This window comes from Suricata suricatta, chromosome 16 (genome assembly GCF_006229205.1).
Source record: "Suricata suricatta isolate VVHF042 chromosome 16, meerkat_22Aug2017_6uvM2_HiC, whole genome shotgun sequence".
Taxonomy (NCBI): domain Eukaryota; kingdom Metazoa; phylum Chordata; class Mammalia; order Carnivora; family Herpestidae; genus Suricata; species Suricata suricatta.
Genome location: NC_043715.1, coordinates 13,656,940 through 13,673,045, shown reverse-complemented (window position 1 = coordinate 13,673,045; position 16,106 = coordinate 13,656,940). Strand labels below are relative to the sequence as shown.

Below are 16,106 nucleotides of genomic sequence, written 5' to 3'. Positions count from 1 at the left end.
CTGCTCTGAGAGGAAAGGGAAGGAGGTCCGTCCTATTTAATAAGGGTGGACGTGACGTAACTTCCCGTCAAAGCCGGGCAAAGTGGGCGGTGACTAGAATAACGAATAATCTCTTCGGTTTGTGGGACTATTGAGGGGAAGGGCCGCAAGTTTATTACGGGCCAGTGAGTTTTCTTTTTTCCGTTAAGGGGGTTTTTTTTGTGTTTTTTTTTTAAGTGGTCCGCCAAGCAGTTGAGCTGGGGTCGCTGCTGTTGGCGCCGAAGAGAACCGCCTTTTGGAGAAGTGGTCGGGGCTGCGGACCGTCAAGTGGAAGAGAAGGTGACTTGTACAGATACAGTAAGCATCCTTTTCCCTTTTCCCTAGCAGTTGTGGGCCAGCAGAAGCCCAACCACAGGCATCGTTGAGCGTGTATATATTAAGTATGTATGTATATCGAATAGTTTGGAAGAAGAAAGACTCTCTCTCCGATATAAGTAAAAATCACCTGTCTGTTCACTGGCAAACCACCACTGACGGTGTTTTAGGATATTTATTTCCAGTTATTCTTCTGTGTAAATACATACATTTATTTATATTAGGTTTTGTACAGCAGTGGGATCACACTCATCGTGCTGTTTTGTAACTTCTTTATCATGAGAACTTTTCAGTATGTGAAATGTTCATCTGTAACAGTATTTAGCAGCTGTGTAATAGTATTTTGTAGGACTGTACTATCATTCATTTTTTCCAATCCCTTATTTTGGGCTATTTAAGTTGTTTCCAGTTTTTCACCTTAAGAATGTGATAAATCATTGTGGACTTGAGTTAATTCTCAGAAATGGAATTGTTGCCCAAATTGCCCTTTCTGGAAGAGTTTTTGATTCTCTGCATTCCAACAGGGAGTAAGAACGTGTGGCCCTTTATTCACATTCTTGCAAGTTTGTTTCATCTTTACCAACTTAATGGTAACTTTGTTAAATCTTCTATTTGCTTTTCTTTGTTTACAGGCAAAGCTTAACTTTTCCAAATACTTTTGCCCATTTGTACTTCTTCTTTTTTGAAGTCTCTGTTGGTATCCCTTGCTGTGAACATTTTCTTACGTGAGGCATTAGTTTTCCTAATCTACCGGCACTGGAGTTGCTGTTTGAATCCTAGTGTGGGATCTATCCAGCCTTTCTTTGATTTTCCCTTTATCAGTAATTTGTTCTGGTACTGACATTTGATGAAGTCCTTCCTACTAATTAGCTTGCCTGTTGAAAGGACGACTTGTTACAGGAACAATTTTACTTTCTATATACAATTTTCTTAATCCCTAAAATTAAAATGTGACTTGTCTCTCTCTCTCTCACGCACACACACACACACAGAAACCCTCCCTTTTCATAGCATTAGCCAACTTGGGGGCCAAATTTAAAATATCAAATATCTCAGTGGAGTTTTCTTCTGGATGGACTCAAAATAGAGTTTCTTAACCATAAAAATTAGAGCTTATTATAGCAGAAGGAACCCTGCACCAGAAATGTGGTGGCTTGGGGGCACGTGGGCGGCTCAGGCAGTTGAGCATCCATCTCTGGTTTTCGGCTCAGGTCATGATCCTGAGGTCGCGCAAATGCAATCGAGGCCCGCGTCCGGCTCCGTGCTGAGTGTGGAGCTTGCTTAAAATTCTCTCTCCCCACTTGCATACGCTGTCTCTCCCTCTAACATAAAATTTAAAATTTTTAGAAGAAAAGAAATTTGGCGGCTTGGATTCTAGTCCTTGCTGTAACTAGAACCAAAACTATAAGCCAACGAGTCTGTAAAAGGAGGGAATTGGATTAAGTCCCTTTTATCTGAGTATTTTATGCTTTGTTTATTTTGTGTGTGTGGTCTTCACACACACTCTTAATCAGTGTTTGCCATGTGGTGGGGTGCACCTCATAAGATATGCACCAAGAATCTTTAAGCCAAGGACTCATGATAGTACTTCATCAGTAAAAGACAGGTTTAAAAGTGTGGTACCTGTGTGAAATAAGACGTGTCTGTGATAACACGCGTACAGGGAAGGTCTATGCATTCCAGGTTTAAGAAAAAAATGAGCAAATTGCCGAAGAGTGGGGGTAAAGTAGACGTGCTGGACATCTGTCATTTGCCTCTCCAGATCCACTCTTTCTCCTCTAGACTGCTTCGGGACCACGAGGCTTGACTGCCTTCTGCATCTCCCCTCCTCTCTGGTTCTGGTGTGCGTCAGCCTGATGCGGGGGGAAGAGTGGCTGCTCCCTTAGGTGCAGGCTGACCTACACAACAGCCTTCTCCGCCCCGCAGGCCCCACCACACACTTGTAACTACTCCCTGCTTAGCTCCTTCAGGCCTCGGGGTGGGAACAGCGCCCCGCTCCTACTGGCCTGAGGACAGCCCTGTTCCCTGGTGTGTTTGTCTTCCCTGCCTTAATGAAAGTCTCTTGAAATTCCCAAATTTGAGGATGTCATCTTTCTCCTACTGAGCATTGGCAGGTAGAATAGGCTATCTTTGGGGTAAAAGAGGGAAAAAACCTATGAATGCATATATGTATGTTCTCGTAAATGCATAAAAAAGCTGAAGATACATGAGAAACTAAAGAAAGTAGCTACCTGCCGTGTGGGGAGAAACTGACCAGTACCAGACGGGCCAGTTGAGGGCAGAGAGGGAGGGAGATTTTTCACAATATACCTTTTTGTATTGTTTCTTTTTAAGCTGGTGGACTTGCCACCAGTTTGTGCATTTAGTGTGTTTCTTTGACTGTCTTGACACTGTGTTGTATGAAGCTATTTCTTTCCTCTGAGAATAAAATATATGTGTATTACCTACTCCAGAATTATTTTTTTATTAGGACCCATGCGCTTAATTTGTCTTTAAATATTGCAACTGTGTTTCAGGACTGACAGTAACGATAAATAGTTGGATTATGTCAAGATGAGCTTCCTATTGCCCAAGCTAACTAGCAAAAAAGAAGTAGACCAAGCAATAAAAAGTACTGCAGAGAAGGTGTTGGTTCTCAGGTTTGGGAGAGACGACGATCCTGTCTGTCTGCAGCTAGATGATATTGTAAGTGAATTTTTTAAATAAATGGTTTTCATTAAAAATCTGTACATTCTCACTTCAGCATCTACAAAGTGCGTGAAGGGCAGTGGCCAGGCCCAGAGATACTGCTTTTCATTGGTTGGCACGCTTTCCCTAGGAGCTGGTCACGTGCCTGCCCTGAGCTAAGCCCCCAAACCTGTGATCACGCTGAGTCTGTCCTAGACGTCCCTCCCCACCGGTAGCCATCCAACTTCAGTTCACCAGCAAGACAGTGGAGGACCAGAAACACAGCGTCTGGGACCAGAAACGCTTATTCAGTGCTCACAACAGTGGAATAATTACCATCACTATTACTACTCCCACACGGGGAGATGAATGCCAGGGAGGTCAAGTGACTTCCCACAGGACAGACTAACTTGCAGGGCTGGGGTTTGAACTTCGTTTTCTCTGCCTGCAAATAAGCTTTTCTAGTGTGTTGCCTCCAGTGTGTGCCTGATGGTAATCTCTGATTTCATAACACATCTTCATACTCCGGTGAGTAGGGGGGGAGAACGGGACAAAATGTGTTTATTCTTGTCTCTTCTAGTCTAGAGAGAGACTTACCCCTGAACTAACACCTCTTCCCACCATTTCTATTGCTGCCACCCACAGTGTGGATCCAATATAAGAATCTCTATGTCTGTGATTAGAAATAAATGTGTGATGTGTTAACTTGAGGGAGAAAACGGCCAGAGGATTATACCCTCAGCCATAGAGGGGAGGGGAGGCCAAGAGTATAGACTGAAGCCAAGCTGCCCAAGTTCAAATCCGCGCTGTACTGCTTCCAGCTGGGGGACCCGGGGCAGATTATCCAGTTTCCTCATCTAAGAAATGGGGACAATAATAAGATCATAGGAATGTTGTAAGGATCAAATGAGTTAATAAGTATAAAGCACTTTGAACACTTAGGGCATAATAACCACTATGCAAGTCTTCACTGTTTTTATTATGTTTATCAATTATGGACAGATTGGAAGGAGGGAGATTTGGGGGAATTTCAGTGTCTGGTGTATGTATTTCTGAATTGTTTTTCCTTAAGCAAACATGTTTCATAAATCTATAAAAAGTTTATAAAAGCTTTTTACAATCAAAAATCAATTAAAAAAAAAAAAGAAAAACGTACTCACACAGTTTACCCAGGACCCTGTCTGAATGATAAGGTTACATTGTGTCTAATATGGAACTCGGGATATTCTCACCCTAGGAATTTTTCTCAAACAGAATATTGCAATAAAAAGTTTCATAGAAAAACCTTAGCTGCCTCTCCCATTGTAACTTATATGTTTCTCTCTTTACAGCTTTCTAAGACCTCTTCTGACCTGAGTAAGATGGCGGCTATCTATCTGGTAGATGTGGACCGAACTCCCGTTTACACACACTATTTTGACATCAGTTATATTCCGTCTACGGTGTTTTTCTTCAATGGGCAGCACATGAAAGTGGATTATGGGTAAGTTAGATTGACCTGAAGTCATTGCAGCCGTGAGAAGTTCTTTCACCCAAGTGGTTCCAGTCCTTACCTGCCCGTGAGGGTGGGCCTGTGTTGGTGCTGTATCCTCAGTTCACACACTCCGTGGTCATGGGAAACTTCGGTGCAAAAAATGAGAGTGTTTCCAGTATGATTGGCAAATTTTAACATCCTACTTAAGTAGGGAAGAATTGTACAGTTTACAAAATATGTCATTGTTCTTAAACTTTTGGGACTGGTAGACTGCATTTATGAAAGAAGTGTTCCTTCCAGCAAACTGAGACATGCTTCTCTCTGGCCAAGTGTCCTGTCTTCTGCCACTCAGAGAATTCTGATGTCTTTCTCCAACCAATTCTGTCCAGAATAAGCACCATGAAATCTTTAATACCTTCTGCTGTGTCTAGTCAGCATCCCAGTACTCAACATGTGTTTTCAGTGTACCCATAATTCTTAGCATTTCTCTCTGTGGTTGAGGTGTCTGCTCATCTAGATCTGTGTATCTGTTTCGTTGTTATCTACTTGAAAGTGCATTAAACATCACCTGTTTTAAGTATTTTAAAGCTGTTTATTCTCCTAGGATACAGGTGCTATAAATATTAATTTGGTGCAATCTTTTATTTTCCCCCAAGAGAGACCATGCTCAAGGTAGGGAGAGGGAGAGAGAGAATCTTAAGCAGGCTCCATGCCCATTGTGGAGCCCATGGTGGGGCTCACAACCATGAGATCATGACCTGAACTGAAATCAAGAGTCAGACTTTTTTTTAATACGGTTAATTGCCAAATTCGTTTCCATGTAACACCCAGTGCTCATCCCAACAAGTGCCCCCCTCCATGCCCATCATCCATTTTCCCTTCTCCCCCACCCCCCATCAACCCTCAGTTTGTTCTCAGTATTTAAGAATCTCTTCTGGTTTGTCTCCCTCTGTCCCTCCCTCTCCTTAACTATTTTTTTTCCCCTTCCCTTCCCCTATGGTCCTCTGTTAAGTTTCTCCTGATCCACATATGACTAAAAGCACATAATTTCTTCTTTCTCTGTCAGACTTATTTCACTTAGCATAATACCCTCAAGTTCTATTGATGTTGCTACAAATGGCCAGGTTTCATTCTTTCCCATTGCCATGTAGTACTCCATTGTATATATAAACCACATCTTCTTGATCCATTCGTCAGTTGCTAGACATTAGGCTCTTTCCATGATTTGGCTATTGTTGAAAGTGCTGCTGTGAACATTGGGGTACATGTATCTCTTGGGTAAATTCCTAGCAGTGCTATTGCTGCGTCATAGGGGAGCTCTGTTGTTAATTTTTTGAGGAACCTCTGCAGTATTCCAGAGCAGCTACCCCAGTTTACATTCCCACGAGCAGTATAAGAGAGTGCTAATATCTCCACATCCTCGCCAGCATCTGTAGTCTCCTGATTTGTTCATTTAGCCACTCCGACCAACCGGTGTGAGGTAGTATCTCAGCGTGGCTTTATTTTGTAATTCCCTGATGATGAGTGATGTTGAGCATCGTTTCATGTGCCTATAGGCCAGCTGGATGTCCTCTTTGGAGAAGTGTCTGTTTATGTCTTCTGTCCATCTCTTCACTGGATTATTTGTTTTTTGGGTGTGGAGTTTGGTAAGTTCCTTATAGATTTTGGATACTAGCCCTTTATCTGATAGGTCATTTACAACTATCTTTTCCCATTCTGTCGGTTGCCTATTAGTTTTTTTTATTGTTTCCTTTGCCGTGCAGAAGCTTTTTATCTTGATGAGGTCCCAAGAGGTCATTTTTGCTTTTGGTTCCCTTGCCTTTGGAGATGGGTGGAGTAAGAAATTGCTGCAGCTGAGGTCAAGGACATTCTTTCCTGCTTTCTCCTCTAGGGTTTTGGTGGTTTCCTGTCTCACATTCAGGTCCTACATCGATTTTGAGTTTATTTTTGTGTATGGTGTACAAAAGTGGTCTAGTTTCATTCTTATGCATGTTGCTTTCCAGTTCTCCCAGCACCACCTGTTAAAGAGGCTGTCTTTTTTCCATCGGATACTCTTTCCTGCTTCATCAAAGATTAACTGGCCAAACATTTGTGGGTCCAATTCTGGGTTCTCTGTTCTATTCTATTCGTCTGTGTGCCTGGTCTTATGCCAATACCGTACTGTCTCCATGATGACAGCTTTGTAGTAGAGGCTAAACTCTGGGATTGCGATGCCTTCCGTTTTGGCTTTCTTCTTCAATATGACTTTAGCTATCAGGAGTCTTTTGTGGTTCCATACGAATTTTAGGATAGTCTGTTCCAGCTTTGAGAAGAATGTTGGTGTGATTTTGATTGGGATTGCATTGAATGTGAGTTTGCTTTGGGTAGTATTGACATTTTAACAATATTTATTCTTCTGATCCATGAGCATAGAATGTTTTTCCATTTCTTTGTGTCTTCTTCAATTTCCTTCATAAGTTTTCTATAGTTTTCATTATACAGATCTTTTATATCTTTGGTTAGGTTTATTCCCAGGTATTTTATGGTTTTTGGTGCAATTGTGAATGGGTGTGAATCAGTTTCTTGATTTCTCTTTCTGTTGCTTCATTATTGGTTTATAAAAATTCCACTGATTTCTGTACATTGATTTTGTACCCTGAGACTTTGCTGAATTCATGGATCAGTCAGTTCTAGTACACATTTGGTGGAGTCGATCAGGTTTTCCATGTAGAGTATCATGTCATCTGTGAAAAGTGAACATTTGACTTCATCTTTGTCCATTCTAATGCCTTTTATTTCCTTCTGTTGTCTGATTGCTGATGCTAGGACTTCCAGCACTATGTTAAACAGCAGTGGTGAGAGTGGACACCCCTGTCATGTTCCTGATCTCAGGGGGAAAGCTCTCAGTTTTTCCACATTGAGGATGATATTAGCTGTGGGCTTTTCATAAATGGCTTTTATGATGTTTAAGTAAGTTCCTTCTATCCCGACTTTATCAAGGTTTTTATTAAGAAAGGGTGCTGTACTTTGCTTTTTTTGCATCTATTGGCAGGATCATATATTTTTATCTTTTCTTTTGTTAATGTGATGAATCACATTGATAGATTTGCAAATACTGAACCAACCCTATAACCCAGGAATGAATCCCTCTTGATCATGGTGGATAATTCTTTTTATATGCTGTGGAATTCGGTTTGCTAGTACCTTGTTCAGTATTTTGCATCTGTATTCATCAAGGATATTGGCCTGTAGTTTTCTTTTTTTGCTGGGTGTCTGTCCGGTTTGAGAATCAAAGTGATGGTAGCTTTGCAGAATGAGTCCAAAAGTTTTCCTTCCATTTTTTTGTTTTGGAATAGCTTGAGAAGAATGGGTATTAACTCTACTTTAAATGCCTGGTAGATTTCCCCTGGGAAGCCATCTGGCACAGGGCTCTTATTCGTTGGGAGATTTTTGATAACTGATTAAATTTCTTCACTGGTTATGGGTCTCTTCTGATTTTCTATCTCTTCCCATTTGAGTTTTGGGTGTGTGTGTGTGTGTGTGTGTGTGTGTGTGTGTGTGTGTGTGTATTTAGGAATTTGTCCATTTCTTCTAGGTTGTCCAGTTTGTTGGCAAAAAATTTTTCATAGTATTCCCTGATAATTGCTTGTATTTCTGAGGGATTGGTTGTAATAGGTCCATTTTCATTTGTGATTCTATTTGGGTGCTCTCTTCTTTTTGAGAAGCCTGGCCAGAGGTTTATTAATTTTGTTTATTTTCAAGAAACCAACTCTTGATTTCATTGATCTCTTTAACTGGTCTTTTGGATTTTATATTGTTTATTTCTGCTCTGATCTTTATAATTTCTCTTCTGCTGGGCTTGGGGTGCTCTTGCTGCTCTGCCTCTAGTTCCTTTAAGTGTGCTGTTAGACTTTGCATTTGCGCTTTTTCTAGTTTCTTGAGATAGGCCTGGATTGCAATGTATTTTCCTCTAAGGCCTGCCTTTGCTTCATTCCAAAGAGTTTGGATTGTTGTATTTTCATTTTCATTCATTTCCATGTATTTTTTTTAATTTCTTCTCTAATTGCCTGGTTGGCCCATTCATTCTTTAGTAAGGTGTTCCTTAACCTCCATAGTTTTGGAGGTTTTCCAGATTTTTTCCTGTGGTTGATTTCAAGTTTCATTGCATTATGATCTGAAAGTGTGCATGATATGATCTCAATTCTTTTATATTTATTGAGGGCTTCTTTATGACCTAGTATGTGGTCTGTCTTGGAGAATGTACCATGTGCACTAGAGAAGAAAGTGAATTCCATAGCTCCAGGATGTAGAGTTCTAAATATATCTGTCAAGTACATCTGGTCCAATATATCGTTCAGGTCCATTGTTTCTTTAGTGATTTTTCTGTTTAGTTGATCTATCCATTGCTGTAAGTAGAGTATTAAAGTCCCCTGCAATTAGCACATTCTTATCAATAAGATTGCTTATGTTTGTGATTAATTGTTTTATATATTTGGGTGCTTCCAAATTTGGTGCATAGACATTTATAATTGTTAGCTCTTCCTGATGGAGAGACCCTGTAATTATTATATAATGGCCTTTTTCATCTCTTGTTACTGCCTTTACTTTAAAGTCCAGTTTGTCCGATATAAGTATGGCTACTCCAGTTTTCTTTTGACTTCCAGTTGCATGATAGATATTTCTCCCTTCCCTCACTTTCTTTTTTTAAATTTGTTTTTGTTGTTGTTAACATTTATTTATTACTGAGAAACAGAGAGAGACAGAATATGAGCATGGGAGGGGCAGCGAGGGGGAGACACAGAATCTGAAGCAGGCTCCAGGCTCTGAGCTGTCAGCACCTGATGCAGGGCTCGAACTCAGGAGCGGTGAGATCATGACCTGAGGCAAAGCCAAACACTCAACCAACTGAGCCACCCAGGCGCCCCTCTCCATCCCCTCACTTTTAATCTGAAGGTGTCCTCAGGTCTTAAATATTTGTTTACTTTTTTTTTAGTAGCAATAGTTTCTTTTTTTATTTTAATATACTTTAGGAAACAATATACAAAGCTGAGCTTTCCCACCATTTCCAGATAACAGAAGGAATCTCCCATTACACAAATTTAGCATTTTGTGATGGCTAAGAACAGCAGTCAGCACCAGACCTGAACAGTTATCTACAGCACACACATCCTTCAAAATGAAAGGTCATAGTAGAAAGACAGGTTAAACCAGGGTTTATAACAAATGACAACCACTTGGGAAGTGACTTAATCATTCTTGTTGAATTTTTTTCCATTACATATTTTATACACAATTTCCTGTTAATATGCTTTAAACAAAACCTCCCTTAAGGAATTATTTCAATTAAGTATAAATATTCAACAAGAATAATTCTGATAAAGAATCCCCAGGTAGTTCAAATTCTAATATGCACTGACCGAAGGAAAAGAAAAATAACAATTTTTGTTTGTTTTAACATGTTTATTACAACAGATACAATTCACATCTGACTAGCTTTGTTTCCTCTTTCCTTGCCCACAACCATGTTCGTTGGGCCATTTCTTTATATTTGAGCAATCATTGTACTTTCAGCACACATGCCGAGCAGTACTTTTAAGTCCATTCTTACTGGGTACAAATGGGTTTCACTAATTTACACAAACAAGTGGGTTATGCTCAATCACTGCAATTGTAAGCTACTGTACACAGAAATGAAAAGGTTATAGAAAAGTGCCATAGCAACAGTGCCTTTTGAAAGGAGAAAAAGAGGAGCCTTAAAAAAATGGGTAAAATCAGATTGAGGATTTCAGAGGGAAGTGGATAGAACACACCGGAAATGAAAAACATTTCTCTGCAAAACAAATGAGAACCACTGCTCTTGATCAGATCAAGTGTTTGTGTTCTCTGTAGGGTTCGTGCTTGTCGTGGTGTCTCTGGTACTTTGTGTTCCTTACATTCCCCCCAGAGAGTCCCCCTTAGGATCTCTTGTAGGGCTGGTTTAGTGGTGATGAATTTCTTCCATTTTTGTTTGTTGGGGAAAACCTTTATCTCTCCTATTCTGTATGACAGGCTTGCTGGATGAAGGATTCTTGGCTGCATATTTTTCCTGTTCATCACATTGAAGATTTCCTGCCATTCCTTTCTGGCCTGCCAATCTTCATTAGATAGATCTCCTGCTACCCTTATGTGTCTCCCTTTGTATGTTAGGGCAAATTTATCCCTAGATGATTTCAGAATTCTCTCTTTATCCTTATGTTTTGCCAGTTTCACTATGATATGTCATGCAGAAGATCAATTCAAGTTACATCTAAGGAAAGTTCTCTGTGCCTCTTGGATTTCAATATCTGTTTCCTTCCCCAGGCTGGGGAAATTCTTGGTTATGATTTGTTCAAGTACCCCTTCATCCTTTTTTCTCTCTCCTTCTTCTTCTGCAATTCCTATGATATGGATATTATTCCATCTGATTGCATCACTCACTTCTCGAATTCTCCTTTTGTGCTCCTGGATCAATTTATCTCTCTTTTTCTCAGCTTTCTCTTTTTCTATAATTGTGTCTTATAATTCACCTATTCTCCTCTCTGCCTCTTCAATCCATACAATGGCTGTCTCCATTTTATTTTGCACCTTATGTATAGCATTTTTTAATTCATCATAACAATTTTTAAGATCCGGGATCTTTGGAGCAGATCGTCTCTGCTGTCATCTATGCCTTTTTCAAGCCCAATGATTAATTTTATGACTATTGTTCTAAAGTCTTATTCTGTTATGTTGCTTATATCTGTTTTGATCAATTCTTTAGCTGTCACTATTTCCTGGAATTTCTTTTGAGGAAAGTTCTTCTGTTTCATCATTTTGGCTAGTTTTCTGTCTTTTGTAAGTTTTAAAAGCTTGTTATGTGCTCTGCACATGTGAGTATTGCTGTATTAAAGGAGGCTCATAGACTGTCCAGGGCCTGGCCATTCAGGAAGTGTTCTTTTAAAGGTGTCCCTTGGTTTTTCTTGTTGTGCCTTTGGTTATTTTATTTCCCTACTTGTAGTGATATTTTGGACTCTACACCATGTGTACTTTGGTTTGTTCCTTGAGGTACCCCTGGAAAGGAAAACAGATAGGCAAACAGGAAACAGAAACATCAACCACAATCAAACAAACAAGCAAACCAACCCCCCCCCAAAAAAAAACAAGGACAGTCTAAAAGCATAAAACCAGGAATCTCCGCAACAAATAAAGAGCAGGGTAGAGGCAGCGCTTATGGAAGAGCACATACAAAGAGAGAAGTGACAGGGGTGGGGAGAAAGAGAAAGAAATTGAACATTGACCAGGCAGAGAGACTAAAAGGCTTAATCCAGAGAGAGAAAAAGGAGAATGCGGAAGGAGGCAAGGAGAAAAAATGAAGATCATGTTACCCAGAGAAACTCCAGTCTGATTATTTCAGAGAGACAGAATGGAAGGTAACAAAAAAGGTGTAGAACGTACATCAAGAGAATGGATTAAATATGTCTGTTTAATTAAGCCTATAAGCAGAATAACCAGCCCTGAGGAGGGGAGAGATAAGAATGAGAAAAGGGAGACTGTATCTGAATAGCAGGAATTGATCAAATCACTGCAATGCAGCAGTGCTGGTCGGGGAAGGAACCTTCTGTTTCCGCAGCATCTGTCCGCCTCCCTGAAGAAAGTAGCTGTTCATGGCAGATGGGCAGATGGGTGTGGTTTGGTGTAGACAGGTCCCGCCTTTGCTGTGGATCCAGCGGCCAATCCGTGAGGCCCTGCGTTGGTGGTTGTGGGGAGAAAAAAGGCGACCCCCCCCCCAGTCCCTTCTCCTTGAACCAGGTGTCCCAAATCACTCCTTTGGATCTGTTCTCACTGTGCCGTAGGCGCAGCCAAGGTGGGCCGTGTCCTGTGTCCCACACCCAGCCATGTTCCAGGCTCTCACTCCGTGCGCGTTAATGATGCTGCCCGACATGTAGTCCCACACGCCAGGGCACTTCTAGCAGGGGTCTGGGCAGGGGACGGGTTCCTCCTGATGCTGACTGCACCCCTTGCATACCGTCTATCCCGGAGGGAACTTCTGGGACCAGGGCACCCAGCCTAAAGAAAGCTATGGAGTTAGAGATAGGATCTCTGTCCGAGAGCCCTGTGGTTAGAGATGGAATGATAGGATCCCTCTCCATCCTGGACCGAGGGTTTTCTCTTGTCCAGATACAGTTCTGCACTTCCCCAGCCGCTCTTTCCCCTCCCTTTGCGTCTCTGCAGAAGGGGATCCTTCGCCTCCGCGTCCCAGCCCGTTTTTACCTTCCCCAGTTCACAATCACGCACCTATGAAGCTATCTTAGTAGACCGTCGCTTTTCCTCCCAGACTCTTGGGGTTCAGACTCCTTTGGCTTCAGCCCTTCTTCATTTAAGAGATGCCGGCAGGAAGTACAGAATTCCCTTCTTCTCCACCATCTTTGCCCCCCCCTCAAGAGTCGGACTTTTAACTGACTGAGACACCCAGGGGCCCCTGACAATCTTTTTTTTTTTTTTAAGTTATTTATATATTTTGAGAGAGTGCAAGTGGGGGAGGGGAAAGAGAGAAGGAGAGAACGATAATCCCAAGCAGGTTCCATACCATCAGCACAGGGCCCAACATGGGGCTCAAACTCACAAACTGTGAGATCATGACCTGAGCTGAAATCAAGAGTCCGTTAACCCACTGAGCCATCCAGGTATGTCCCCGGGTGCAGTCTTTTTAAAAGGTGATTTATGACACTATTTACCAACTTAAATATGTAAAAATTTTAACTTAGCAACTGCATTTCCAGGAATTTATCTAAAGGAAAATAATCATGAAAGTGGGCAAAATTGGCTGCATGAATATTCATCCTGCCATTATTTAGAAAGCAAAATACTTAGAAAGAAACTAGATGTCCACAGAGAGACACTAGATGTCAATTTCATATGATGTTGTAGATACAGGATTAATGACTTTGAAAGAAATAGGTTTTATGTTCGTTGGAACATTACAAAATTTTTAAAAAATGAAATGCACGTGTGTACACACACACACACACACACACACACAGACATTGGAAGAATATGTATACCAAAATGTGGTCTTTGGCCTCACTGGCAATGTTTTTTTCTAAAACATTTCTACAATAAACATAACTGATGTTTGAAATGGGAAGGGAAAAAAAAACTATCTCATACCCTACTCAAATGTACAAATGAGGGGGCTTCAGAGACAGTGACCAGTTAATGGGCTCTGCACGGTGTAGCCAACAGCAGCAGCAACAGACTATGCCCACGCCATTGCCCAGGGAATTCTACTTGATGAGGAGCTTAGAAGAGGTTAAAGTAGATTTTGAAGTGGAGACTCTTCACATGGTAAGGCTTGCGTGCCCTCCCAATGGCCCACAGCTCTGCTTTTAATCCTGTACCAAATAGGCCCTGTAATCACAAACGGAGAAATCAATGTCAGACTTAATGTATGAAGTCTCCATGATGAGCAGAAAGTATCAGAACTATGCATCATTTCGTTTATCCTGAAGGTCTGCAGCGAGAAATCGCTAAATTTCTGAGCAGTTGTTTTTCTCCCATGCTCTCTAGGTCTCCCGATCACACTAAGTTTGTGGGAAGTTTCAAAACCAAGCAAGACTTCATAGATTTGGTTGAAGTAATTTATCGAGGAGCAATGAGAGGAAAGCTTATTGTTCAAAGTCCTATTGATCCCAAGAATATTCCCAAATATGACCTTCTCTATCAAGACATTTAGTGCATTCGGTACTGTCACAGTTGAAGAAAAAAGCACATCTTGAAACAGTACGTGAACCCAGCGGTGCCGCTTTCCTGGAGTCCTTCGGATGCGCTCAGCGTCGCAGCGGAGAAGAGCGCTGACTCGGGCAGGAGATGCCCCACCCGAGTGGGAGACCCGCTGGCACTGCAACGAGCAGGGGTGCTTAATGTCCATGCCCTGCACCCCCGGTGCAGTCAAGACGACCGGGGTCACTTTCCTAAAGTTAATATTGTGTTTCTCTTTATTCCTTAAGATGGCACGGAATCCTTCTAAACATTGGCTAGCATGTTTATGTTTACTTTGATATATGAGTAAAATAGAAAGTCACTTCCCATAAGAGCAGAAGGACTTATCTTCTGCCCTCGATGTACTCGCACCCCTCCCCTCACCCGTTCCTCCACTCATGCGTTTATCTCCTGTCTCCAATCCTTGTTATCTCAGTTTCTCTTGGAATAAATGATTCTCTACTAAGAGTGAGAAAATGTCTTATTTTGGAAACTGTCTGGCTTAAACTTTTAAAACAGTATCCTGGTTTGCTCATTTGACTAGCTTTTATGTTATTAAATTGCCCAAGACATGGGACGTTGAACCTTTACCATCCAGAACCCAATTTAAGCTAAACAAAAAATAACTACCCTTAGTAAGTGGGAGCAGATTTCTCCCAGAGTCCAAGTTCTGCCTTTTTCTGAAGGAGAGGATTTTACTCCAAGGACTCAAGACTGGAAAGAGATGTCAGAATCGTTAGAAAGAAATAACGTCTTTGTTGTTTTTGCCCATTTTAATAACTTCATGAAGGATCCTTGCTCTTCCCGCAGCCCTGGCATAACCTGCCACCACTTGGGCAAGTCCCTGCTTCCCTCAAAACCTCACTGGGACTCTGGATACTGACCTTCTAGAACAGAAGAACAGATGCAGAGCCAGAGGGCAGTGAGCCAAGCAGCACCGTCTTGCTCGGCAGACGCCGGCCTCCCAGCTCTGAGCAGACCAGCACTGTCTCTGCAAGTTCATTCTCCCCTTGACCAGGCACTTCCTTTCCAAGCTCTTTCTGCAGGAAGAAGTGACCGCGCATCCTCGCTCTCACAGGTGGCATAGAAGGAAAGCTGCTGTGGGCCTTTGTGTCCTTTCATGACGAAAGGAGAGAGCCAGGACCGGCCTTGGGACGAAACGTCTACGTGTGGAAAAATAAAACCCTGGGTCCCTGAAGTCCTGATTTGTTTAATTGTTTTCATTCCTCTCTTAGTTGCTTTCCATTCCACAAGTATTGACTGAGCTCATTCTGAATGCCCTGCCCTGTGCTCAATGCTACAGAAATACAAATGACTCCTGAATGGGAGAAGGCTTCATAGAGGAGACAATGCCCAAACCTCAAGGAGCATAGGAGGTACTTGTGTGGAACGGGGGAGGCATTTCAGGAGAAGGCACCAGGAAGGAGCCTGGGTGCTGGGGACAGCAGGACGTGTTCAGAGAGCCACGAGGAGTTCAGTGTCACAAAAACCCAAGGGATAGAACAGGAGGGCAGGAGGTGCTGCTGGGGCGGACGCCAGAGATGATAAGTGAGTGGAGAAAATGCCAGAAGTTTTCTCTTATTTTCCTTCAGAACAGTGGCCAGAGGCCATTTAGTGCAATCAGAGAGTTCTTCAAGAAAAGTGGAGTTTTTTTCTTCAGGAAAATTTAGTGCGGAAGCTATACCAGCAGAAAAAGGCAGAACTGTATTGAGGGGCATTTTGTTTATGCATTTGTATAATTTTTCAGTTTCTGGCTATTCTCTCTTTCACAGCTTTTAGAATATATAGATGTAAGATCTTCGCTGGTCTCTACTAGCTCTTAATGTGTTGAAAAGTGTTGATGGGTCTGGAGAGTACACGTGAGGACACTTCACGG

The 16,106-nt window shown here is 41.8% G+C and overlaps 1 protein-coding gene across 3 annotated transcripts; it reads left to right on the top strand.

Annotated features, from left to right (window-relative positions):
* The first annotated feature begins 49 nt into the window (after window positions 1–49).
* On the top strand, window positions 50–14,698 carry TXNL4B (thioredoxin like 4B). Of its 3 annotated transcripts, XM_029925550.1 has the most exons (5): window positions 50–117; window positions 217–336; window positions 2,871–3,039; window positions 4,353–4,504; window positions 14,039–14,698. In XM_029925550.1, exons 3-5 carry the CDS (start codon window positions 2,908–2,910, stop codon window positions 14,202–14,204), a joined length of 450 nt encoding a protein of 149 aa, XP_029781410.1. In that variant the 5' UTR covers window positions 50–117; window positions 217–336; window positions 2,871–2,907; the 3' UTR covers window positions 14,205–14,698. The 3 variants fall into 3 exon arrangements, with proteins under 3 accessions (XP_029781410.1, XP_029781409.1, XP_029781408.1); XM_029925549.1 differs by having other exon boundaries at window positions 79–336; XM_029925548.1 differs by lacking the exons at window positions 50–117; window positions 2,871–3,039.
* Window positions 14,699–16,106: the final 1,408 nt, after the last annotated feature.

Coding starts and splice junctions, on each gene's coding strand:
- TXNL4B (XM_029925550.1), top strand. CDS start 2,908: ATGAGCTTCCTATTGCCCAAGCTAACTAGCAAAAAAGAAGTAGACCAA. Junction 3,040..4,352: donor GTCTGCAGCTAGATGATATT/GTAAGTGAATTT, acceptor CTCTCTTTACAG/CTTTCTAAGACCTCTTCTGA. Junction 4,505..14,038: donor CACATGAAAGTGGATTATGG/GTAAGTTAGATT, acceptor CATGCTCTCTAG/GTCTCCCGATCACACTAAGT.